At 39.5% G+C, this 27,236-nt stretch overlaps 1 protein-coding gene across 2 annotated transcripts in view; it reads left to right on the forward strand.

Moving 5' to 3' along the window:
- LOC102272827 (mitochondrial adenyl nucleotide antiporter SLC25A24) overlaps window positions 1–27,236 on the forward strand; it is a 92,564-nt gene that overhangs the window by 50,800 nt on the left and 14,528 nt on the right. For both annotated transcript variants that reach the window (XM_070364101.1, XM_070364096.1), the window contains 2 exons: window positions 1,986–2,144; window positions 16,995–17,147. In XM_070364101.1, the coding sequence (XP_070220202.1) occupies window positions 1,986–2,144; window positions 16,995–17,147 (312 nt within the window). The remainder of the gene's footprint in view (window positions 1–1,985; window positions 2,145–16,994; window positions 17,148–27,236) is intronic.

The raw sequence follows: 27,236 nt of genomic DNA on the forward strand, positions 1-27,236 counted from the left end.
TTCTTGTATATGTCTCCTGGTGTACATGAATAAGACTTTCTAGGAATATAGGGCATATACACAGGAATGGAATTGCTGTTTTGTATTTACTTTCACTAGGTAACATCAAAGTATTTTCCAAAATTTTTGTACCATTTGTTTTCACCAGTGATGGATTAAAATTACTCTTGCTCTATATGCTTGCAAGTAGTTGTTATTATCTGACTAGAATTTTGGACAATTTTGTGAATATTAAATAGAATATTATTGTAATTTTAATTTGAATGATTTTGAAAATCCTTTGTTAGACCCCATTCTGACCTGAAACTTTACAAGCTTTCTTTTCAGTGACTTCTGAAGCAATGATCTCCATGTTTCAACTCCAATAATCCATTCTTACATCTCAGCTTACTTGACCTCTCAGTTGTGTTTGATTTGGTTGATCACTCCATCCTTAAAATGTCTGCTTTACTTGGCTTCTTTCTTGTTCAGTTACTAAGTTGTGTCAGACTCTTTGTGATCCCATGGACTGCAGCACTCCAGGCTCCTTTATCCTCCATTTTTTGTTCAAATTTGTGTCCATTGAGTTGATGATTCTATATAACCATCTCATCCTCTGCCACCCCCTCTCCTTTTGCCTTCAATATTTCTTAACATCACGACATTTACCAATGAGTTAGCCCTTTGCATCAGGTGACCAAAGTATTGGAGCTTCCACTTCAGTATCAGTCCTTCCAGTGAATATTCAGGACTGATTTCCTTTAGGATGGACTGATTGGATCTCCTTGTAGTCCAAGGGACTCTCAAGAGTCTTCTCCAACACCACAGTTCAAAAGCATCAGTTCTTTCGATGAATATTCAGGACTAGAGGGCAGAAACTGATTTATGCACCATTACATTTCTCATATGTAGCCCAGGGCCGTGGAGTTTAATTCACTAATTCAACCACCACTTAGGGAACACTGTTATCTCCCCTGACCAAGGTGCTAGGTTTATCGATGCACAAGAGAGACCAGTTTGATGCTTTTATTAGGCTTACCTTCTAGAGGAAAAAGCACTCAATAGAAATGAACCAATTAAGATTGTGCTACATATTAGGGAGGAAGCCATGGAAAGAGCCAAGGAGAAATGTTCTAGGCAGGGGGAAAATAACAAAGGCACTGAGGTGAGATGGTGCTTGGAAAGAGGGTGCTCAATGAATGAATAAATGAAGATCGGAAAACTAAGAAGCAGAGAAAAGACTTGTTCGCTATGATTGCCTGGAAAATCCCATGGACAGAGGAGCCTGGCGGGCTTTAGTCCATGGGATTGCAAAGAGTAGGACACGACTGAGTGACTAACACACACACACACTATGATTGACAAGTAATGGAACCTAGCTCCAATTTGGCCCTTTTCCTACTGAACCACACTGCCCAACATTTAGCAAAAATGTGTAGTCTTAGCAAAATCATGTATAATAACTGAAAATTAAGTGAAATGCAAAACTTGTTAGAATTCAGATTTTTAAAAAGAAAACTGACATTTGAAGTCAGTGTAAATAATAGAGAAAGAAATGAAAACATATAAAATGCTACTCTTGAATTTTGACTCAGGTTAAGTTTTGTAATCTGAGAGAACTTGAAATAAAATAGAGAAAAAAATTTTAAGCATTTATTCCTTATTTACTGTGTGGTAGACACTATGTTGCATAACTAGGACATGATCCCTGCATGGAGTGTTTAGGTTTTTCATGGAAGAGATTAGTCTAATATTTGAGAATTCTCTAAATAGCTTGAGAATTTAAAACTAAAACCTCCAGTTGGGATATTACATTAAATCAATACATGAACGTGCTATTAGAAATTATTTGGTCTAGTACAAGTGCTAAGAATATTGTCAATCTTCATTAACAGGAGGTGAGATATGAAAAATAATCTTTGGGTTTTTGGTCTTTGTACAGAGTTATCCTTTTACTTATCAAGTGTTTTCACTTGACCGTCTAATTCTGTTTTATGTTTTATCAGATGATTGACATAGGGGAGAGCATAGCTATTCCAGATGACATTACTGAACAGGAAAAACGTTCTGGAAATTGGTGGAAGCGCTTGGTGGCAGGAGGGATAGCTGGTGGAGTTGCAAGGACGTGCATGGCACCTTTTGACCGCTTGAAGGTCATGATGCAGGTAGTTTGCACTTTAGCCCTTAAGCATTAAAGTAACTTGAAAAAAATCTTGATAATTTTCAAAAGAAATGTTTTGGCACATTTCATACTACTCCCTGAAGTTTTACATTTTTTCTGAAAACATAAATTTTCTTATTTTCAGTATTAAAAGATGCCTTAATTTTCTTTCAGATGCTTTTAAAATTAATTTTTATTTGAAATAATAATAGAACCACTCTTAGAAATTTTTTCTCAGGATTATAATTGAATCTATGAATGAAGTGTTAAGACATACAATTAGTCTAACTTATTAGGTGTCTCGAGTCCCTGAAACCTAACATAATAGCGTGGTTCTAATCTACTTAAGTACTAATAATATTTCTAAGAATTGGAAAATAAGTTACTAGGAGTGTGTTACTAATATCTGTTTAGAGTTAATAATATTTAATTTTATTTTACTGATTAATAGATTGTCAACAGTAGTTATAAAATAATGCATGTTTAATTTTAATCTGTTAAGTGTCAATTAAAAGTTAATATTTGCTGAGCTTCCCTGGAAGTCCAGTGGTTAAGATTCCCTACTTCCAATTTGGGGGTGTGGGTTCGACCCCTGGTTGGGGAACTAAGATCCCACATGCCCTGTGGCAAAAAAAAAGTATTTTTAAATTTAATATTTGCTGAATACTTTCTTTACAATGATACAAAATTAATAATACAAAATCTCAGTAAGTAAGTGTTAGTCACTCAGTTGTGTCCAACTCTTTGCAATCCCATGGACTATACCCACCAGGCTCCTCTGTCCATGGAATTCTCCAGGCAAGAATACTGGAGTGGGTTGACATGTCCTTCTCTAGGAGATCTTCCCGACCCTGGGATCAAATCTGCATCTCCTGCATTGCTGGTGGATTCTTTACTGTCTGAGCCACTAGGGAAGCCCAATTCACAATCTAGTAAATTTAAATTTGTGATTAAATTTACATACCTGGGTATTTTATTGTCTTTTTTTGGTAACATAGGTGATATTTGATAATGGATTATGAATAGTATTTTTTGGTGCTATATGATTTTGTTTGTGACTCAGAAAATCTTATTTGGGGGGATTTTCTTGGTGGCCCAGTGATTAAGACTCTGCACTTCCAGTGTGGGGTGTGTGGGTTTAACCCTTGGTTGGAGTAGGACCCCACATGCCACATGGCCAAAAAAAAATAAAGAGTAAAAATTTTTGACTGACTCAGAGTTAAAGATAGGGGCCCTCAGGGAGGACAGCCTCCATCTCTGGGCAGTCTGCTCCTGTTTTTGTTTGGCTTGCTTCATTCTCTTGGTCAAAAGTTCATAATATTCTCGTTGCCTCTTCCTTATTTTCCTTAGTATGCCATTTCTTCAGAGTATTATGCCAGTATCTGTGTTGCAGGGCACATGGAGCAACAAAATACTGAATCTGGTGTACTATGGTCCTGGGTTTCATACCTTCTTTGTTCAGGGGATTTCTGACAACATACTTGTGAACATCATCTTCTTTAGTGACTGAAAAATTTGCGGATTTGGCTATTTTTTTTGGGGGGGGGGAGGTGCATGTGTCCCAGGCAGTGAGGCACAGTAGAATTAGGAATATCTCATTTTTTGCAATAACCAAGTTGAAAACACTCACATTGGCATTCAGAGTGCAACTCTGAACAGATTTCATTTCCTTTCTCCATTTCTCTTTGGTCTATAACAGGATTGCTTCTTCCTCAGTAGTGGTGGACATGGCCATGGGTCAAGCCACCGTGCTTAATGGAGAAACCTTATTTGTCATTCTCACCACTGATTTGGCCCACATAACCCTCCCATTCTCCCAGAGCATCAGCAGCAACTTCTATGTCTATATGCTTCCCTCAAAAGGTAGGACATTTGTGTTCATCATTCACGTCAGTGAATGTGCAACCAGTGGCTGGGAAGGAAATGTTCAGCTTCATCTGGAGGCAGCTGATCGCTTCCAAGATACTATGAAAATAAGCTGAATAGTTATAATTGTACACTGTGAGTTAACTGGCATAAGACAGTAAGGCAAATAACCTATCATTCTTCTGTACGTTTGATTCCATATGTAACCTATATTGTATCCTGTCAAGTGACTAAATTCAGTTAGCTTTTAGAAAAGAGCAGAAATTGAAAGTTCTCTTTTGCAGGTAGAAATAGAAGAGCTGGCTTCCTCAGCGACCAGGCCTGGTAGAAAATTTAAAAATGAGGTGGAAAGGAAAAATATGTGGATACCATATAGAACTACATAGAAACAGAGACATATAAGGAGATGAAAAAATGGGAAAGGGACTCAGAGGGAAAATAAAGAGAATAAATATATATTTTAAGTGCCCATTGTTAATATGCTTGGTGCTGAATTAAAAGCATATTTTCTTATACTTCAGAACCTAACAGAAATGTAGACAACAAATCTATATGCTGATGGTGCTGCTGAAAAATAATAATTATAAACAGGAGTACTTGCTATGTGTCCAGATAGATGGGTATTGTGGAGATACAGACTAGGAATTTTCTCCTAGGGGATAAAAATAGGTGAGTGGATTAGGGAGAATGAAAAAGTATACAGTAAATAGTGGGGGTATTTTCAGAAAGTGAAAAAAGAGAAAGATTTAAGGGGCTGGATAGATAGGAGGGGGAAGAGGATGGGAGATTGAAAGAAAGAAAAGGAAAATAGAGAAGAAAATAAGTGAGAAAAAAGAGAAGCTATGATAGATGAAAAATGGGTTAGAAATGGAAGAGAAGAATAATCTAATGAGAGGAAAGAGGAGGCAAGATGCTGCCCTTTTTGTGCCACTCTGGCTTGGGTCTCATGGCTTTCATTCATACATGTATTTGACAAGGAGATGGGTTCACTAGAACTTATCTCCTTTATTGATAGAGGTATTTCTCTATGAGCTTCACACAACTGAAAAGAACACTGTGAACAAAAGAATGACGTGGGTTGTGTGGTGAGAAGCAGTTTACTGTAGTTTAAAAGCAGGTCTCTTGTAAAGTCAGAGAGCCCAAGGTTTTAATTCTGGCTTTGCTACTTTATAGCTGGGAAAGTCATTTGATCTCTTTTGATTGGGTCTATAAAATGAGGATTATGATGCCAGAGTTATTGTAAGAATTAAAAAAAAATTTATAAAGTGCTTTGCATTATATCTGTCATTGTAGTCAGTGCTTAAAATATGAGAGCCTCATTTTTGTGGAGAAATAAGATGAAGAAATAGCACTGTTACTATTTTAGCAAAACCACATTCAACTTTCTATAGTCACTTGTTTGGTCTTTTAAAAATTGTATTTTTAAAATAAAGTGAGTATATGCTTACTAAGGGATATTTGGAAAGTAAAAAAGTAGAAAGTAGAAAATTATCTTTCTCACCATCCAAAATGATCATTGGATGCTTGGGGCTGGTGCACTGGGACGACCCAGAGGGATGGTGTGGGGAGGGAGGAGGGAGGAGGGTTCAGGATGGGGAACACATGTATACTAATTAAATAATTTTCTATTAAAAAAATTTTTTTTAATATAAATTTATTTTAATTGGAGGTTAATTACTTTACAATATTGTATTGGTTTTGCCACATCAACATGAATCCACCACAGGTATTGTGTTTCCTGAACCCCCTCCCTCCTCCCTCCCTATACCATCCCTCTGGGTCATCCCAGTGCACCAGCCCCAAGCATCCTGTATCCTGCATCGAACCTGGACTGGCGATTCGTTTCTTATATGATATTATACATGTTTCAATGCCATTCTCCCAAATCATCCCACCCTCTCCTTCTCCCACAGAGTCCAAAAGACTGTTCTATATATCTGTGTCTCTTTTGCTGTATCGCATACAGGGTTATCATTACCATCTTTCTAAATTCCATATATGTGTTAGTATACTGTATTGGTGTTTTTCTTTCTGGCTTCACTCTGTATAATAGGTTCCAGTTTCATCCACCTCATTAGAACTGATTTAAAAAATGTGTTCTTTTTAATGGCTGAGTAATATTCCATTGCGTATATGTACCACAGCTTTCTTATCCATTCATCTGCTGATGGATATCTAGGTTGCTTCCGTGTCCTGGCTATTATAAACAGTGTTGCAATGAACATTGGGGTACACGTGTCTCTTTCAATTCTGGTTTCCTCAGTGTATGCCCAGCAGTGGGATTGCTGGGTTGTATGGCAGTTCTATTTCCAGTTTTTTAAGGAATCTCCACACTGTTCTCCATAGTGGCTGTACTAGTTTGCATTCCCACCAACAGTGTAAGAGGGTTGTCTTTTCTCCACACCTTCTCCAGCATTTATTGTTTGTAGACTTTTAGATAGGAGCCATTCTGACTGACATGAAATGGTACCTCATTGTGGTTTTGATTTGCATTTCTCTGATAATGAGTGATGTTGAGCATCTTTTCATGTGTTTGTTAGCCATCTGTATGTCTTCTTTGGAGAAATGTCTGTTTAGTTCTTTGGCCCATTTTTTGATTGGGTCATTTATTTTTCTGGAATTGAGCTGTAGGAGTTGCTTGTATATTTTTGAGATTAGTTGTTTGTCAGTTGCTTCATTTGCTATTATTTTCTCCCATTCTGAAGGCTGTCTTTTCACCTTGCTTATAGTTTCCTTTGTTGTGCAGAAGCTTTTAATTTTAATTAGGTCCCATTTGTTTATTTTTGCTTTTATTTCCAATATTCTGGGAGGTGGGTCATAGAGGATCCTGCTGTGATGTATGTCAGAGAGTGTTTTGCCTATGTTCTCCTCTAGGAGTTTTATAGTTTCTGGTCTTACATTTAGATCTTTAATCCATTTTGAGTTTATTTTTGTGTATGGTGTTAGACTATTCTAGTTTCATTCTTTTACAAGTGGTTGACCAGATTTCCCAGCACCACGTGTGAAAGAGATTGTCTTTTCTCCATTGTATATTCTTGCCTCCTTTGTCAAAGATAAGGTGTCCATATGTGCGTGGATTTATCTCTGGGCTTTCTATTTTATTCCATTGATCTATATTTCTGTCTTTGTGCCAGTACCATGCTGTCTTGATGACTGTGGCTTTGTAGTAGAGCCTGAAGTCAGGCAGGTTGATTCCTCCAGTTCCATTCTTCTTTCTCAAGATTGCTTTGGCTATTCAAGGTTTTTTGTATTTCCATGCAAATTGTGAAATTATTTGTTCTAGCTCTGTGAAAAATACCGTTGGTAGCTTGATAGGGATTGCATTGAATCTATAGATTGCTTTGGGTAGTATACTCATTTTCACTATATTGGTTCTTCCAATCCATGAACATGGTATATTTCTCCATCTATTAGTGTCCTCTTTGATTTCTTTCACCAGTGTTTTATAGTTTTCTATATATAGGTCTTTTGTTTCTTTAGGTAGATATATTCCTAAGTATTTTATTCTTTCCGTTGCAATGGTGAATGGAATTATTTCCTTAATTTCTCTTTCTGATTCCTCATTGTTAGTGTATAGGAATGCAAGGGATTTCTGTGTGTTAATTTTATATCCTGCAACTTTACTATATTCATTGATTAGCTCTAGTAATTTTCTGGTGGAGTCCTTAGGGTTTTCCATGTAGAGGATCATGTCATCTGCAAATAGTGAGAGTTTTACTTCTTCTTTTCCAATTTGGATTCCTTTTATTTCTTTTTCTGCTCTGATTGCTGTGGCCAAAACTTCCAAAACTATGTTGAATAGTAGTGGTGAGAGTGGGTAACCTTGTCTTATTCCTGACTTTAGGGGAAATGCTTTCAGTTTTTCACCATTGAGGATAATGTTTGCTGTGGGTTTGTCATATATAGCTTTTATTATGTTGAGGTATGTTCCTTCTATTCTTGCTTTCTGGAGATTTTTTTTTTATCATAAATGGATGTTGAATTTTGTCAAAGGCTTTCTCTACATCTATTGAGATAATCATATGGCTTTTATTTTTCAATTTGTTAATATGGTGTATTACATTGATTGATTTGCGGATATTGAAGAATCCTTGCATCCCTGGGATAAAGCCCACTTAGTCATGATGTATGATCTTTTTAATGTGTCGTTGGATTCTGATTGCTAGAATTTTGTTAAGGATTTTTCCATCTATGTTCATCAGTGATATTGGCCTGTAATTTTCTTTTTTTGTGGCATCTTTGTCAGGTTTTGGTATTAGGGTGATAGTGGCCTCATAGAATGAGTTTGGAAGTTTACCTTCCTCTGCAATTTTCTGGAAGAGTTTGAGTAAGATAGGTGTTAGCTCTTCTCTAAATTTTTGGTAGAATTCAGCTGTGAAGCCGTCTGGACCTGGGCTTTTGTTTGCTGGAAGATTTCTGATTACAGTTTCGATTTCCATGCTTGTGATGGGTCTGTTAAGATTTTCTATTTCTTCATGGTTCAGTTTTGGAAAGTTGTACTTTTCTAAGAATTTGTCCATTTCTTCCACGCTGTCCATTTTATTGGCATATAATTGCTGATAGTAGTCTCTTATGATCCTTTGTATTACTGTGTGTCTGTTGTGATCTCTCCATTTTCTTTTCTAATTTTATTGATTTAATTTTTCTCCCTTTGTTTCCTGATGAGTCTGGCTAATGGTTTGTCAATTTTATTTATCCTCTGAAAGAACCAGCTTTTGGCTTTGTTGATATTTGCTATGGTCTCTTTTGTTTCTTTTGCATTTATTTCTGCCCTAATTTTTATGATTTCTTTCCTTCTACTAACCCTGGGGTTCTTCATTTCTTCCTTTTCTAGTTGCTTTAGGTGTAGAGTTAGGTTATTTATTTGACTTTTTTCTTGTTTCTTGAGGTATGCCTGTATTACTATGAACCTTCCCCTTAGCACTGATTTTACAGTGTCCCACAGGTTTTGGGTTATTGTGTTTTCATTTTCATTCATTTCTATGCATATTTTGATTTCTTTTTTGAATTTTTTTCTGTGATTTGTTGGTTATTCAGCAGTGTATTGTTCAGCCTCCATGTGTTGGAATTTTAAGTAGTTTTTTTCCTGTAATTGAGATCTAATCTTACTGCATTGTGGTCAGAAAAGATGCTTGGAATGATTTCAATTTTTTTGAATTTACCAAGGCTAGATTTATGGCCCAGGATGTGATCTATCCTGGAGAAGGTTCCGTGTGCGCTTGAGCAAAAGGTGAAATTCATTGTTTTGGGGTGAAATGTCCTATAGATATCAATTAGGTCTAACTGGTCTATTGTATCATTTAAAGTTTGTGTTTCCTTGTTAATTTTCTGTTTAGTTGTTCTATCCATAGGTGTGAGTGGGGTATTAAAGTCTCCCACTATTATTGTGTTATTGTAATTTCCCCTTTCATGCTTGTTAGCATTTGCCTTACATATTGTGGTGCTCCTATGTTGGGTGCATATATATTTATAATTGTTATATCTTCTTCTTGGTTTGATCCTTTGATCATTACGTAGTGTCCTTCTTTGTCTCTTTTCACAGCCTTTATTTAAGGTCTATTTTATCTGATATGAGTATTGCTAATCCTGCTTTCTTTTGGTCTCCATTTTCATGAAATATGTTTTTCCAGCCCTTCACTTTCAGTCTGTATGTGTCCCTTGTTTTGAGGTGGGTCTCTTGTAGACAACATATATAGGGGTCTTGTTTTTGTATCCATTCAGCCAGTCTTTGTTTTTTGGTTGGGGCATTCAACGCATTTATGTTTAAGGTAATTATTAATGAGTATGATCCTGTTCCCATTTATTTTATTGTTTTGAGTTCGAGTTTATACACCCTTTTCATGTTTCCTGTCTAGAGAAGATCCTTTAGCATTTGTTGGAGAGCTGGTTTGGTGGTGCTGAATTCTCTAAGCTTTTGCTTGTCTGTAAAGCTTTTGATTTCTCCTTCATATTTAAATGAGATCCTTGCTGGGTACAGTAATCTGGGCTGTAGGTTATTTTCTTTCATCACTTTAAGTATGTCCTGCCATTCCCTCCTGGTCTGAAGAGTTTCTATTGAAAGATCAGCTGTTATCCTCATGGGAATCCCCTTGTGTGTTATTGTTGTTTTTCCCTTGCTGCTTTTAATTTTTGTTCTTTGTGTTTGATCTTTGTTAATTTGATTAATATGTGTCTTGTGGTGTTTCGCCTTGAGTTTATCTTATTTGGGACTCTTTGGGTTTCTTGGACTTGGGTGATTATTTCCTTCCCTCTTTTAGGGAAGTTTTCAACTATCATCTCCTCAAGTATTTTCTCATGGTCTTTCTTTTTGTCTTCTTCTTCTGGGCCTCCTATGATTCCAATGTTGGGTCGTTAACGTTGTCTCAGAGGTCTCTGAGGTTGTCCTCATTTCTTTTAATTCATTTTTCTTTTTTCCTCTCTGATTCATTTATTTTTACCATTCTATCTTCTACATCACTAGTCCTATCTTCTGCCTCCGTTATTCTACTATTTGTTCCCTCCAGAGTGTTTTTGATCTCATTTATTGCATTATTCATTATATATTGACTCTTTTTTATTTCTTCTAGGTCCTTGTTAAACCTTTCTTACATCTTCTCAATCCTTGTTTTCAGGCTATTTATCTGTGATTCCATTTTGATTTCAAGATTTTGGATCATTTTCACAATCATTATTTGGAATTCTTTATCAGGTAGATTCCCTTCTCTTCCTCTTTTGTTTGGTTCTGTGGGCATTTATCCTGTTCCTTTACCTGCTGGATATTCCTCTGCTCTTCATTTTGTTTATATTGCTGTGTTTGGGGTGACCTTTCTGTATTCTGGCAGTTTGTGGATTTCTCTTTATTGTGGAGTTTCCTTGCTGTGGGTGGTGTTGTATGGATGGCTTGTCAAGGTTTCCTGGTTAGGGAAGCTTGCGTCGGTGTTCTTGTGGGTGGAGCTGGATTTCTTCTCTCTGGAGTGCAATGAAGTGTCCAGTAATGAGTTATGAGATGTCAGTGGGTTTGGAGTGACTTTGGGCAGCCTGTATATTGAAGCTCAGGGCTGTGTTCCTGTGTTGCTGGAGAATTTGTGTGGTATGTCTTGCTCTATAACTTGTTGGCCCTTGGGTGGTGCTTGGTTTCACTGTAGGTATGGAGGCGTTTGATGAGCTCCTGTTGATTAATGTTCCCTGGAGTCAGGAGTTCTCTGGTGTTCTCAGGATTTGGACTTAAGACTCCTGCTTCTGGTTTTCAGTCTTATTTTTACAGTAGCCTCAAGACTTCTCCATCTATACAGCACCATTGATAAAACATCTAGGTTAAAGATGAAAAGTTTCTCCACAGTGAGGGACACCCAGAGAGGTTCACAGAGTTACATGGAGAAAAGAAGAGGGAGGAGGGAGATAGAGGTGACCAGGATGAGATGAGGTGGAATCAAAAGAGGAGAGAGAAAGCTAGTCAGTAATCACTTCCTTATGTGTGCTCCAAGTCTGGACTGCTCAGAGATGTTCATGGAGTTACACAGAGAAGAGAAGATGAGGGAAGGAGACAGAGGTGGCCAGGAGGATAAAGGGTGGAATCAAAAGGAGAGAGACAGATCCAGCCAGTAATCAGTTCCCTAAGTGTCCTCCACCATCCGGAACACACAAAGAGATTCATAGAGTTGGGTATAGAAGAGAAGAAGGAGGGAGGAGATAGAGGCGACCTGGTGGAGAAGAAGGAGAGTCCAAAGGGGGAGAGAGCAGTCAAGCCAGTAATCTCGCTCCCAAGTAAAAATGGGTACTGAAGATTGGGTTCTTAAAGGTATAAAATTGATAACAAATACCAAAAAGCAATGATTAAAAATCTAGAGTAGAAGTTAGATGTTCAAAAATACAATATTAATGAAAAAAAAAGTCACAAAAATTATAAAACATATATATGTGAAGTTTGCTTTAAAAAATAGGGTCTCTTTTTTTGCAAAGTAATAGTAGGTAATAAAAATGAAAATTAAAGGAATAATAGAGGACTTAAAAATAAAATTTTTTTTTAAAATTAAAGAATGATAGTAAAAATATATCTAGGACTTTATCTGGTGTTGTTGTGGGCAGTGTGGGGTCAGTTCATTTTCAGATAGTTCCTTGATCTGGCTTATATTTCTCAAGATCTATAGGCCCTTTCCTATGTAGTCGGTACTAAGTACAGGGTTTTAATCTATTGCACCTGTCACTTCCAAGGAGGTTCCCTGTTTTAGCTTCTTCTGTTTGCTGATATGTTCAGTGTCTAATTTCTGCCCTGACACAAGGGGCGGTCGTGGACACTTTTTTAGGCTCACTTGTTTGTGCTGTGGGGAGGGAGGGATGGTGCAAACAAATAACACTGGCGTGTGCTCACAGTGTCTCCACCACACTGGGTTTGCCCCCACTCATGGTGTGTGTGCTTTCCCTGTCTATACTGCTTAGGCTCTAGTTTGCTCTGCCGGGAACCGTCCGAGGCCGGCCCTGGGTTGTATGCACTTCCCAGGTCTAAGCCACTCTGGTTCAGGCACTCGGGTAGTCCTCAGAGGCGCAGACTCGGTTGGGCCTGTGTTTTGTGCCCTTCCCAGATTCTAGCAGCTCAGGTGACTAGGTGTTTGGCGAGCACAGTCACTGTGACTTATTGCCACCCCTGTCCCTGCCTCTCAGTTTTCTGGGTGTACAACCAGCGCACGTTCTGGCGGATGTTGACCGTCCAGAATCCCAAGAAGTCTTGGTTAGCAAAGAAGCCTGCTTGCAGTTTGGTAGATAATGCCTCTCTGGGGCTGCGATTGCCCACTTCCGGCTCTGGCTGCCTGTCACTGGAGGGGGATGGTCTGCAGCCGGCTAGTTCTGTTCAGTCCTTTGTTCTGTGAGGGGGCCTGACAGTGTCTTAGGATAGGGCTTTTTGCATAGCTCTAGTCAGTCCTTTGTTTTGTGAGTGGGCCTGGCTGTGTCTTAGGTTAGGGCATTCGCGTGGTAGCTATCCCACAGTCTGGTTTGCTAGCCCAAGTTAGTTCCCTCAGATTGCCCTTGGGGCATTCAGGCCCAGTCCTTACTCTAAGCAATGCAGCCTACCTCCCTGCCCAGCCCTCGCTTGCTAGTGGCGGGTGCAGGCATCTGCGCTGCTTCTCTGCTGGGCGAGTTACCATTGGACACGTAATCTGTAGGTTTTAATTATTTATTTATTTTTCCTCCCAGTTATATTGCCCTCTGTAGTTCCAAGGTTCACCACAGACTCGGCAGTGAGAGTTTTTCCTGGTGTTTGGAAATGTCTCTCTTTTTTAAGACTCCCTTCCCGGGACGGAGCTCCATCCCTACCTCTTTTGTCTCTTTTTTTGTCTTTTATATTTTTCCCTACCTCCTTTTGAGGACAATGGGCTGCTTTTCTGGGTGCCTGATGTCCTCTGCCAGCATTCAAAAGTTGTTTTGTGGAGTTTACTCAGCGTTCAAATGTTCTTTTGATGAATTTGTGGGGGAGAAAGTAGTTCCCCCTCCTATTCCTCTGCCGTCTTAGGACCACCCCCCTGTATCTTCTTTAAATACAATTTTTAATGACTATGTAATATTCTCATGGATGTAATAACTTACCATTTTTTTCTATTCTTGGACATGTAGGGATTTTTAAAACTCCTTTAAAGCTATTTTAAAACTATTATTCATAATAGTTTATGGGTTTTTCATATTTAGAGTTGCCTACTTAGAATGAATTCTGAAAAGTTTAAGTACTGATGTGAATATCTTAAAGGCTGTGTGTGTGTGTGTGTATATATATATATAATTAAATGGTTTTTAGACTTTTTCTGTTCATAGGAAATGAGAAAACCCGTTTCACTTTGCTCTCTCATTATTATTCTCTTATAGACAGGAGGGTATTAATGTTTTAATTTTCACTTTGTTAAAAACATTTTTTCTTATTATAAAATAATACATAGAAAAATGGGAAAATATAAAGGAAGACATTAAAATGACCTGTGATCCTTTGGCGCATGTTATGGCTTGTTGAATCTTAGTTCTCCCACCAGGAGTCAAACCTGGGCCCCCAGCAGAATCATCACCACTGAACCACCCAGGAATCCCCCTAACTGGTTCAAACAACAGAGATTTGCCTCACGGTTCTGAAGGCTAGAAGTCTGAGATCAAAGTGGTGGAAGGGTTGGTGCCTTCTGAGGGCTGAGAGGGGGGGATCTGTTCCAGGACTCTCCTGTTGGCTTGTAGATAACTTCACTGGTGGATCAGATGGTAAAGAATTGGCTAGCAATGCAGGAGACCCGGGTTTGATCCCTGGGTTGGGAAGATCCCCTGGAGAAGGAAATGGCAACCCATTCCAGTATTCTTGCTTGGTAAATCCCATGGACAGAGAAGCCTGGTGGGCTACAGTCCATGGGGTCCCAAAGAGCTGGACATGACTGAGTGACTAACAGATACATACTTGGGTCCAAATTTCCCCTTTTTGTAAGGATACCAGTCATATTAGCTTTTCAGTTCAGTTCAGTCACTCAGTCGTGTCTGGCTCTTTGTGACCCCATGAATTGCAGCATACCAGGCCTCCCTGTCCATCACCAACTCCCAGAGTTTACCCAAACTCATGTCCATCGAGTCGGTGATGCCATCCAGCCATCTCATCCTCTGTCATCCCCTTCTCCTCCTGCCCCCAATCCCTCCCAGCATCCGAGTCTTTTCCAATGAGTCAACTCTTCACATGAGATGGCCAAAGTATTGGAGTTTCAGCTTCAACATCAGTCCTTCCAAAGAACACCCAGGACTGATCTCCTTTAGAATGAACTGGTTGGATCTCCTTGCTATCCAAGTGACTCTCAAGAGTCTTCTCCAACACCACAGTTCAAAAGTATCAATTCTTTGGCACTCAGCTTTCTTCACAATCCAACACTCACATCCATACATAACCACTGGAAAAACCATAGCCTTGACTAGACAGACCTTTGTTGGCAAAGTAATGTCTCTGCTTTTGAATATGCTATCTAGGTTGGTCATAACTTTCCTTCCAAGGAGTAAGCGTCTTTTAATTTCAGGGCTACAATCACCATCTGCAGTGATTTTGGAGCTCAGAAAAATAAGGTCAGACATCGTTTCCACTGTTTCTCCATCTATTTCCCATGAAGTGATGGGACCAGATGCCATGATCTTAGTTTTCTGAATGTTGAGCTTTAAGCCAACTTTTTCACTGTCCTCTTTCACTTTCATCAAGAGGCTTTTGAGTTCCTCTTTACTTTCTGCCATAAGGGTGGTGTCATCTGCATATCTGAGGTTATTGATATTTCTCCCGGTAATCTTGATTCCAGCTTGTGCTTCTTCCTGCCCAGCATTTCTCATGATGTACTCTGCATATAAGTTAAATAAGCAGGGTGACAATATACAGCCTTGACGAACTCCTTTTCCTATTTGGAACCAGTCTGTTGTTCCATGTCCAGTTCTAACTGTTGCTTCCTAACCTGCATACAGGTTTCTCCAGAGGCAGGTCAGGTGGTCTGGTATTCCCATCTCTTTCAGAATTTTCCACAGTTTATTGTGATCCATACAGTCAAAGGCTTTGGCATAGTTAATAAAGCAGAAATAGATATTTTTCTGGAACTCTCTTGCTTTTTTGATGATCCAACAGATGTTGGCAATTTGATCTCTGGTTTCTCTGCCTTTTCTAAAACCAGCTTGAACATCAGGAAGTTCACGGTTCACATATTGGTGAAGCCTGGCTTGGAGAATTTTGAGCATTACTTTACTAGCGTGTGAGATGAGGGCAATTGTGTGGTAGTTTGAGCATTCTTTGGCATTGCCTTTCTTTGGGATTGGAATGAAAACTGACCTTTTCCAGTCCTGTGGCCACTGCCGAGTTTTCCAAATTTGCTGGCATGTTGAGTGCAGAACTCTCACAGCATCATCTTTTAGGATTTGAAATAGCTCCACTGGAATTCCATCACCTCCACTAGCTTTGTTCGTAGTGATGCTTTGTAAGGCCCACTTGACTTCACATTCCAGGATGTCTGGCTCTAGATGAGTGATCACACCATCGTGATTATCTGGGTCGTGAAGCTCTTTTTTGTACAGTTTTTCTGTGTATTCTTGCCACCTCTTCTTAATATCTTCTGCTTCTGTTAGGTCCATACCATTTCTGTCCTTTATCGAGCCCATCTTTGCATGAAATGTTCCCTTGGTATCTCTAATTTTCTTGAAGAGATCTCTGGTCTTTTCCATTCTGTTGTTTTCCTCTATTTCTTTGCATTGATCGCTGAGTAAGGCTTTCTTATCTCTCCTTGCTATTCTTTGGAACTCTTCATTAGATACTTAGGGCCCACTTAATGACCTTACTTTAACTTAATTATCCTAGTAAAGACTGTGTCTCTAAACAAGGTCACTTTCAGAGACACTAAGGATTAGGACTTAAAGATATAAGTTTCAGGCTTACCAGGTGGCACTAGTGGTAACGAACCTGCCCACCAATTCAGGAGACATAAGAAATGCAGGTTTGATCTCTGGGTCAGGAAGATGCCCTGGAGGAGGGCTTGGCAGCCTACTCCAGTATTCTTGCCTGGAGAATCCCGTGGACAGAGGAGCCTGATGGGCTACAGTCCTTAGGGTCACAAACAGACACAACTGAAGTGACTTGACAAGCATATGATTTCAGGGGACATGCAATTCAACCAATAACACCTCTCTACCCAGGAGTATTGAAAGTTTGATGTGTTTTTCATCCATTTCAATCCACTCTTTAATGAACCTGTAATATTTTAGCAGCAACAATACATCTTGTGTATGATAAAATTCTCTGAAAACCAAGTTATACCTGTTTGTTTAATTCATTTTCATGTGTGAAATTAAAATATGTATTTGGGGACAACAGCCAATCAATGTTATCAACTTTATATGTCTCTAAAGGACAATGAAAATTATTTTGAAGATCATAAATTTATACATACATGTATCATTATTTTATTCATCATAATATCAATGCTATATTACCAGCAAAATAAATTTAAAAATAGATAAATTTGCTGTTTATTTCTAGATTCATAGTTTACAGTCAGGGAAAATGAGATTGCTGGATGGGTTTAAGCAGATGGTAAAAGAAGGAGGAATTCTTTCTCTTTGGCGAGGAAATGGTGTAAATGTTTTAAAAATTGCACCTGAGACAGCACTCAAGGTTGGGACCTATGAACAGGTAAAATATTACTGTCTGTGGAATTTTAGAAGACATATTTTAAATTTTAAAAATTTTAGACTTTTATGAGAGAAAACATAAAACATTGCTGGAGTGTGCTCAAGCAATAGATATGAATTTAAATATAAGTGACTTTATTTATTCTTATTTATTTTTGATATTTTCATATTGCTTTTGTTTCAAGAGGTAATCCAGGGACCATATTATAACTGTAATATAATCTATTCTATTGTCTATTAGTAGTTCTTTGATTTCAGTTTTCCCATGTGCTGCTGCTGCTAAGTCGCTTCAGAAATGTCCAACTCTGTGCGACCCCATAGACGGCAGCCCCCCAGGCTTCCCCATCCCTGGGATTCTCCAGGCAAGAACACTGGAGTGGGTTGCCATTTCCTTCTCCAATGCATGAAAGTGAAAAGTGAAAGTGAAGTCGCTTAGTCGTGTCCGACTCTTCGAGACCCCATGGACTGCAGCCTACCAGGCTACTCTGTCCATGGGATTTTCTAGGCAAAAGTACTGGAGTGGGGTGCCATTGCCTTCTCTGAGAGACCCTCAAAAAATGTTTCAGTATTGTTTTTACTTTTAATAATGTGAATATTTGTTTTAAAATTTGTTAATCTGAAAAAAAAATAAAACAAACAAAAAAATTGTTTATCTGATTTAGGATTTTACTTTTGCTCAAATAATTCACTTTGAGATGAGCTATATTTATTTTCAAGTAATATAAATTATTAGCATCACATTAGAGTTTGAGTACACTGTGCATCTCCAGTTTTCCATTTTCAATGTAAATCTTATAGTAATTTTTTTCTTTAAACATTTAATAATACATAGCATTAATTTGCTTCTTTGGTAGAACCTTGGTTTACAAAGTCAGATGACCTCAAAATTTTAAGAAAAGATAAAAAATAAATACTATCCTTTCTCAACCCAAATTGTTTAAAAGCAAATGGATGGTTGTATAGGACACTAGACTTACTTGTAATGCACATCTTAAAAACACACATCACTTATTTAAATTGGGATTTGCTTACTCATTCAAGAAATGTTTCTTTCAGCAACAGACTTTCTTGAGCACTTAATGTGTTCTAGACCTTATTTGAGGTTCTGGGGATACAGCAGCAAACAAATCAGATGTTGATAAATGCTATGGAGAAAACAGATGATAGAAATTAGAGACAGTAAGAACTGACAACTCTTTCAAGAAGTTTTTCTATGAAGAAGTGAGAGCAATTGAGTGGTAACTATAGGAAGATGTGAGATAGAGAATTTTCTAAAAATGGAAGAAGCAACAGCATGTTTGTATACTTAGGAGAAAGATCCAGTAAAGAGGGGACCATTAATGACAGGATAGAGGAGAGGGTAGTGCAAGTAATATAAATTATTATTATCCTTGAGTCTCTGAGAGGGTGAAAGAAGATGGGAACTAGTGCTCATGGAAGGGTTTGGCCTTGGGTAGGCACTTCATCCATAGTTCGAGGAGAAGCTCTACTATGGGGGCACAGATGCAGGTGGGTTTGTGGAAGATTTCTTTCTAGTGCTTCAGCTTCTTCAATGAAATGGGAAGCAAGGACATGTGGAGGTGTGAGGAAGGAGGAGAAGACATGAGTTGGTATTCCAGGAAAGTGGAAAAGCTAATGGATAGAGGAAATTAAATAAGATTGCTGGAGGCAGATGGTCCAGGTGAAATTATTTTGTCTGATTATGCAAATCAAACAGTTCTCAAGTATGTATTTATTACTGCTTGAGTATAGCTCATTATCTGGCCCCTAGGAAGTCCATGGGTAATTAGCCATCAAATTACCCCTGTGGGCTAGGGTATCCTAGTTGCAACTCCAGTCTTGTTGTCTTTTAAGATAATTATATTCATCTTGCATCTGATGAGGAAGTGCCATCATTTGGACTCTGCTATTCTGGAATTTTCCATTTCCTTTTATACCACTGAATGTAGTTCCATGGCAGCATCCTCTGCTGTCAACCCTCATAACAGCTATCACTGGACTTCTCAACAAGGGCTCCGTCTCATCCTAGAAACATGCTCGACTAGAAGGTTTGTCAATCTCATGATAAAATTCATTCTGACATTTCCACCTTCCTGAGTCTACTGATTCCTTCCTCCACACTCTACCAAAGCTTTGGCATCTCTACCTCATTTACTGTCAGTCATAATTGTGTCCAAGCTTTAAAGGTCCATCCCAGCAGCATATTAGGACAGGATTCAGGTGTCCTATGTCATGGGAGAGTGTTCAACATGAATAAAGTCTCCCTTGTCCAGCATTATATTCCACTCCTGCCGCCGCTGCTGCTAAGTCGCTTCAGAAATGTCCAACTCTGTGCAACCCCATAGACGACAGCCCACCAGGCTCCCCCGTCCCTGGGATTCTCCAGGCAAGAACACTGGAGTGGGTTGCCATTTCCTTCAGTGCATGAAAGTGAAAAGTGAAAGTGAAGTCGCTCAGTCGTGTCTGACTCTTAGTGACCCCATGGACTGCAGCCCACCAGGCTCCTCCATCCATGGGATTTTCCAGGCAACAGTACTGGAGTGGGGTGCCATTGCCTTCTCCACTCCTGATAAGCCCACTATTCAAGACTTATGATCCACTCCTATACATGTTCAACTGGTTCCTTCTAGTCTATATTATCCAGGTCCTGCAACAATTTGATCAGAATGATATTTATTCCTAGGACACAGGCTTTATTTCCTCATCAGGCTATCTGAGACCTAACCGTATAAAAATTATTGGTTAGGAGGCAATAAGAGGAGGTGGGAGAGAGACAGGCATCATCTTGTACATCTGCCTCTTTAAGGCCTTTGCATGGCCTCTGGACAAGGAGAGGCTACTCTGCTCGAGCAGTGGGAAGAGGATAGCTTTTGCTGAATTGAAAGGTTTTGGAGAATCCTGGAGTTCAGGGTTCTCAGGCACATACTCCCAGATGTCTCCATCTCATGTATTAGGGTCCAACTCCCTCCCAGTGAACATCCTCATTTTAGCATAGGAGATCTTTTGAAGCTGTGCCTTCAGTTTCCTTTGCAACTCTGGTACCTTTACATTTATATGCTGGGTCTGATTTTCAGTAATTTATTCTCCACCTGCAGGAGATTCAGTTCAGTACAGTTCAGTCCCTCAGTCATGTCCAACTCTTTGCGACCCCATGAATCACAGCACACCAGGCCTCCCTGTCCATCACCAACTCCCAGAGCTTACTTAAACTCATGTCCGTCCAGTTGGTGATGCCATCCAGCCATCTCATGCTCTGTCATCCCCTTCTCCTCCTGCCCCCAATCCCTCCCAGCATCAGGGTCTTTTCCACTGAGTCAACTCTTCGCGTGAGGTGGCCAAAGTATTGGAGTTTCAGCTTTAGCATCAGTCCTTCCAATGAACACCCAGGAGTGATCTCCTTTAGAATGGACTGGTTGGATCTCCTTGCAGTCCAAGGGACTCTCAAGAGTCTTCTCCAACACTGCAGTTCAAAAGCATCAATTATTTAGCACTCAGTCGTCTTCACAGTCCAACTCTCACATCCATATATGACCACTGGAAAAACCATAGCCTTGACTAGACGGACCTTTGTTGGCAAAGTAATATCTCTGCTTTTTAATATGCTGTCTAGGTCGGTCATGGAGAAGGCAATGGCACCCCATTCCAGTACTCTTGCCTGGAAAATCCCATGGACGGAGGAGCCTGGTAGGCTGTAGACCATGGGGTCGTGAAGAGTTGGACACGACTGAGCGACTTCCCTTTTACTTTTCCCTTTCATGCATTGGAGAAGGAAATGGCAACCCACTCCAGTGTTCTTGCCTGGAGAATCCCAGGGACGGGGGAGCCTGGTGGACTGCCGTCTATGGGGTCGCACAGAGTTGGACACGACTGAAGTGACTTAGCAGCAGTAGCAGCTAGGTTGGTCATAACTTTCCTTCCAAGGAGTGTCTTTAAATTTCATGGCTGCAATCACCATCTGCAGTGATTTTGGAGCCCCCAAAAATAAAGTCAGCCACTGTTTCCACTGTTTCCCCATCTATTTCCCATGAAATGATGGGACCAGATGCCATGATCTTAGTTTTCTGAATGTTGAGCTTTAAGCCCAACATTTATCACTCTTCTATTTCACTTTCATCAAGAGGCTCTTTAGTTCCTCTTCACTTTCTGCCATAAGGGTGGTGTCATCTGCATATCTGAGGTTATTGATATTTCTCCCGGCAATCTTGATTCCAGCCTGTACTTCTTCCAGCCCAGTGTTTCTCATGATGTACTCATATAAGTTAAGTAAGCAGGGTGACAATATACAGCCTTGACGTACTCCTTTTCCCATTTGAAACCAGTCTGTTGTTCCATGTCCAGTTCTAACTGTTGCTTCCTGACCTGCATACAAGTATTTCAAGAGGCAGGTCAGGTGGTCTGGTATTCCCATCTCTTTCAGAATTTTCCACAGTGTACTGTGATCCACACAGTCAAAGTCTTTGCCATAGTCAATAAAGCAGAAATAGATGTTTTTCTGGAACTCTCTTGCTTTTTCAATGATCCAGCAGATGTTGGCAATTTGATCTCTGGTTCCTCTGCCTTTTCTAAAACTAGCTTGAACATCTGGAAGTTCCTGGTTCACATATTGCTGAAGCCTGACTTGGAGAATTTTGAGCATTACTTTACTAGCGTGTGAGATGAGTGCAATTGTGTGGTAGTTTGAACATTCTTTGTCATTGCCTTTCTTTGCGATTAGAATGAAAACTGACCTTTTCCAGTCGTGTGGCCACTGCTGAGTTTTCCAAATTTGCAACCTAGAGGAGCTACCCAACGTCCGAGGTCAGGGGTGGTGGCCGAGATGAGCTACCCTGCAGCCGAGGTCAGGGGAGGTGGCTGAGATGAGCTACCCTACCGCTGAGGTCAGGGGCAGGAGATTAGGGTCTCTTTAAATTGCTGCCAGGAAGGCATTTTAGTGTTCATATTTTTTAGATAGTTGACTGACCTAAACTTGACATTCTCTTTCTTCAAAGTTTCTAAAGCAGTGAATCATAGCCAGTCAGGTCCACAGTCTTTACCTCACATTGTTCAAGTATTATGATACTTGTTGATTTGATGCTTTTCTTTCTACCAGTACCTCATCCCAAGCCACTATGACTAAAAATCTTAGTAATGGTAATGCCACAGCATACCATAAGTTACCATCATCCCATTGACCACTAGTATGCTGGGAGGGATTGGGGGCAGGAAGAAGAGGGGACGACAGGGGATGAGATGGCTGGATGGCATCACCGACTCGATGGATGTGAGTTCGAGTGAACTCCGGGAGATGGTGATGGACAGGGAGGCCTGGTGTGCTGTGATTCATGGGGTTGCAAAGAGTCGGACACGACTGAGCGACTGAACTGAAGTGAACTGAACTGAATCATGTGTTTGTTGCCTGTGACCGGTGAGTGATTCAGTTCTAATAATATGAGCAGGCTTACCTTCTAGCACCACATTTCAAAAAACCAGCATTTGATTTTTGTTGATTTTAGCTATTGATTTCCTATTTTCAATTTCATTGATTTCTATTCTAATTATTATTACTTTTCTTCTGCTTATCCTTGGCTTGATTTGCTCTTCTTTTTCTATTTTCCTAAGGTGGAAACATTCATTTTTATCTTTCTTCTAGTGTGTACATTCAAAACTATAAACTTTCCTTTAAGTACAGCTTCCCACTAATTTTGATAGTGTTTTTATTTTCATTTAGTTAAAATATTTTAAAATTTCTCTTGAGATTTCTTCTTTGACCAGTGTGTTACTTAAAAGAAGTGTTTTGTTTAATCTCCACATATTTTGGTATTTTCCAATTATCTATCATTAATTTCTAGTTTAATTCCTTTGTGGTCTGAGAAGCAGATATTGTTTTATTTCTGTTCTTTTAAATTTGTTAAGGTGTGTTTTATGGTCCAAAATATGGTCTGTCTTGGTGAGTGTTCCATGTGTTCTTAAGAAAAATGTGCAGTCTGCTGTTGTTGGATGAAGTAGTCTATGGATGTCAGTTATTTCCAGTTGAATAATGGTGTTATTTAGTTCAGCTATGTTATTACTGATATTCTGCCCACCGGAAATATCCATTTCTAATAGAAGATGTTGAAATCTCCAACTATTATAATACATTCATCTGTTTCTCTTTGCAGTTCTATCAGGACTATTATTTAATGATTAATATGTCATTTTGTAGAACTGACCCCTTTATCTTTATCCCTGATAACTTTCCTTGCTCTGAAGTCAGCTCTATCTGAAATTAATATCACTACTCCCACTTTGTTTTGATTACTGTTAGCATGGTATATTTTTCTCCACTCATTTGCATTTAACATATGTGTCTTTAAATTTAAAGTTGATTTCTTGTAGCCAACATACATTTGGATTTTGGTTTTTGATCCACTCTGACAGTCTTTAACTGGCAGATAGGACCACTTTGGAAGTGGTACCAAATGTTTAGGTTTGGATTCACCCAGAGGTGAATTGGAATTCATTGGACGGACTGATGCAGTAAGACACAGAAGGAAGAAAAGCCAATATAAGTGTACATAAATGAGGTTTCAGCTATAGGTGGTAGGGGCTTGATTCTGCCAGAACTTGTAAGAAGTGGACAGAATAGTCCCCAGGATTATCCGTCTGAGGAAAGGAGATAAGGCATTTATTTACCAATTTCTTATTGTTCAATTGCTAAGTCATGACCAACTCTTTGCAACCCCATGAACTACATGATGCCTGCCAGACCCCTCTGTCCATGGGATTTCCCAGGCAAGAATACTAGAGTGGGTTGCCTTTTCCTTCTCCAGAGGCTGTTCCAGACCCCAAGGATGGAAGCTATATCTCCTTCATTGGCATGTGAGTTCTTTACTGCTGAGCCACAAAGGGAAGCCCTTACCATTTCCTATCCCCAGTTATTTGAAGAATGATCTTAGGACTTTAACTTTCCAGACTTCTAGGTTCAACAGGCTCCCATAGATTTTCAGAAGACCCTAAGGCAGAAAAACAGAGAGATGAGAGGCTTTTTCTTTAGATGGGATTCTGCCACTATTGTTGTTGTTCAGTTATTCAGTCATGTCCAACTCTTTGCAACCTCATGGACTGCAGCATGCCAGGCTTCCTCGTTCTTCACCATCTCACTGAGTTTGTTCAAACTCATGTCCATTGAGTTGGTGATGCCATCCAACCAATTTGTCCTCTGTTGTCTCCTTCTCCTCTTTCCCAGCATCAGGGTCTTTTCTAATGGTCAGCTCTTCGCCTCAGGTAGCCAATGTTAGGAGCTTCAGCTTTAGCATCAGTCCTTCCAATGAATATTCAGGACTGATTTCCTTTAGGATTGACGGGTTTGATCTCCTTGCAGTTCAAGGGACTCTCAAGAGTCTTCTCCAACACCACAGTTCTAAAGCACCAATTCTTCAATGCTCAGCCTTCTTTATGGTCCAACTCTCACATCCATACATGACTCCTGGAAAAACCATAGCTTTGACTAGATGGACCTTTGTTGCAAAGTAACGTCTCTGCTTTTTAATACGTTGTCATAGCTTTTCTTCCAAGGAGCAAGCATCTTTTAATTTCATGCCTGCAGTCGCCATCCACATGATTTTGGAACCCCCCAAAATAAGTTTCCATTGTTTGCCCATCTATTTGCCATGAAGTGATGCTGAAGCTGAAACTCCAGTACTTTGGCCACCTCATGCGAAGAGTTGACTCATTGGAAAAGACTCTGATGCTGGGAGGGATTGGGGGCAGGAGGAGAAGGGGATGACAGAGGATGAGATGGCTGGATGGCATCACTGACTCAATGGATGTAAGTCTGAGTGAACTCCGGGAGTTGGTGATGGACAGGGAGGCCTGGCGTGCTGTGATTCATGGGGTCGAAAAGAGTCGGACACGACTGAGCGACTGAACTGAACTGAACTGAACTGATGGGACTGGATGCCATGATCTTAGTTTTTTGAATGTTGAGTTTTAAGCCAGCTTTTTCACTCTCCTCTTTTACCTTCAACAAGAAGCTCTTTAGTTCAACTTCACGTTCTGCCATTAGGGTGGTGTCATCTGCATATCTGAGGTTATTGATATTTCTCCCAGCAATCTTGATTTCAGATCATGCTTCATCCAGCCCAGCATTCTGCATGGTGCATTCTGAATAGAAGTTAAATAAGCTGGATGACAATATACAGCCTTGACATATTCCTTTCCCAATTTTGAACCAGTCTGTTGCTACATGTTTTATTCTGTTGCTTCTTGACCTGTATACAGATTTCTCAGGAAACAGTAAGGTGGTCTGCTATTCCCATCTCTTTAATAATTTTCCATAACTTGTTGTGAACTGCACAGAGGCTTTAGCATAGTCAGTGAAGCAGAAATAGATTTTTTTTTTTTGAATTCTCTAGCTTTTTCTGTGATCCAACAGATGTTGGCAATTTGATCTCTGGCTCCTCTGCCTTTTCTAAATCCAGCTCATACACCTAGAAGTTCTTGGTTCACATACTGTTGAAGCCTAGCTTGAAAGATTTTGAGCATTACCTTGCTAGTATGTGAAATGAATGCAATTGTGCAGTAGTTTGAACATTGTTTGGCATTGCCCTTCTTTGGGATTGGAATGAAAACTGTCCTTTTCCAGTTCTGTGGCCATCGCTGAGTTTTCCAAATGTAGCACTTTCACAGAATCATCTTTTAGGATTTGAAATAGCTCACATGGAATTCCATCACCTCCACTAGCTTTGTTTGTAGAGATGCTTCCTAAGGCCCACTTGACTTCCCATTCCAGGATGTCTGGCTCCAGGTGAGTGATCACACCATCGTGGTTATCTGGGTCATTAAGATATTTTTTGTATAGTTCTTCTGTGTATTCTTGCCACCTCTTCTTAGTATCTTCTGCTTCTGTTAGATCCATACTATTCCTGTCCTTTATTGCACCCATCTTTGCATAAAATGTTTCCTTTATATCTCTAATTTTCTTGAAGACATCACTAGTCTTTACCATTCTGTTGTTTTCCTCTATTTCTTTGCACTGTTCACTTAAGAAGGCTTTCTTATTTTTCCTTGCTATTCTTTGGAACTCTTCATTCAAATGGGTATATTTTTCCTTTTCTCCTTTGCCCTTGTCTTCTCTTCTTTTCTCAGCTATTTGTAAAGCCTCCTCAGATAATCATTTTGCCTGTGAGTCTACACAAAACTGTCCAGATATGATGGAGGCTTCTGGAAATGTCTGCCATGGCCAGCTATCTGCCTGCTGATGTTTGAGGGCCTCAGAGTTGCGTTAGAGATCAATAAAAATACAGTATTTTATAGGCTATGATCATGGGCTTTCTAGCAATATCATTCTTTCAAAATTTCTTATACTTCTTGTCTGTTTGTTTCTAGTCAGTACCATGCAAAGTAACCACACCCAAAAATATTTTTCCTGATATTTTATTTTCCAGTTCCTATGCTCAGTTATTCCTTCTCTTTGTCATTTTTTTATAGTATGCTATGTTGATATTAACTGAAATAATAGCCTGACAGATGACAACACCCTCGATGTGATTTTTGTAGATAAGTTCTTTAGGACAATGTCATTACCAGCTTCTGTGCTGGTAACTTTCCCTACTTGAAAGCTCCACATTTCTTGACTGTTAAGTCAGGCAGTGACAACTCCCTTTGCAGAGCTCTATTTCCTTCCAACTGTGCTTACAAACTAGCTTTTGAGAAGACCTTAAGGCAGACAGGCAGAGAGAACTCCTGTCTCCCAGATCTTGCTAAAAGCATCAAGGAACAGGCAACACTGTCCAGCATTCTGAGGTTTTACAGTTAGTTTTCCTGTAACTTCAGGCTCAGAAAGCACATGGTCTTCCTTCTAAGTTATCACAGGAGGTAATTTATCAAGCATTTCCACAGAGCATTAGGAAGATCATCACCTTCTTAGAGTGTAATATCTGTATCTCAATAATAAAGCCATTGCCACATATTTTAGGTTTTAGTTATGGCATCACCATTCATCTAGTAACCAATTTTTGTACTCTTTAGGGTTCTTTCTAAGATGTTTTAACAAAGGGAGTTCAAAATACAGTAGCTTAAGTAAGATAGAAGCAAGTGGTCTGGGGCTAGCTGTACAACTCTGCCATCTTCA

Source organism: Bos mutus, chromosome 3 (assembly GCF_027580195.1).
Source record: "Bos mutus isolate GX-2022 chromosome 3, NWIPB_WYAK_1.1, whole genome shotgun sequence".
NCBI lineage: Eukaryota > Metazoa > Chordata > Mammalia > Artiodactyla > Bovidae > Bos > Bos mutus.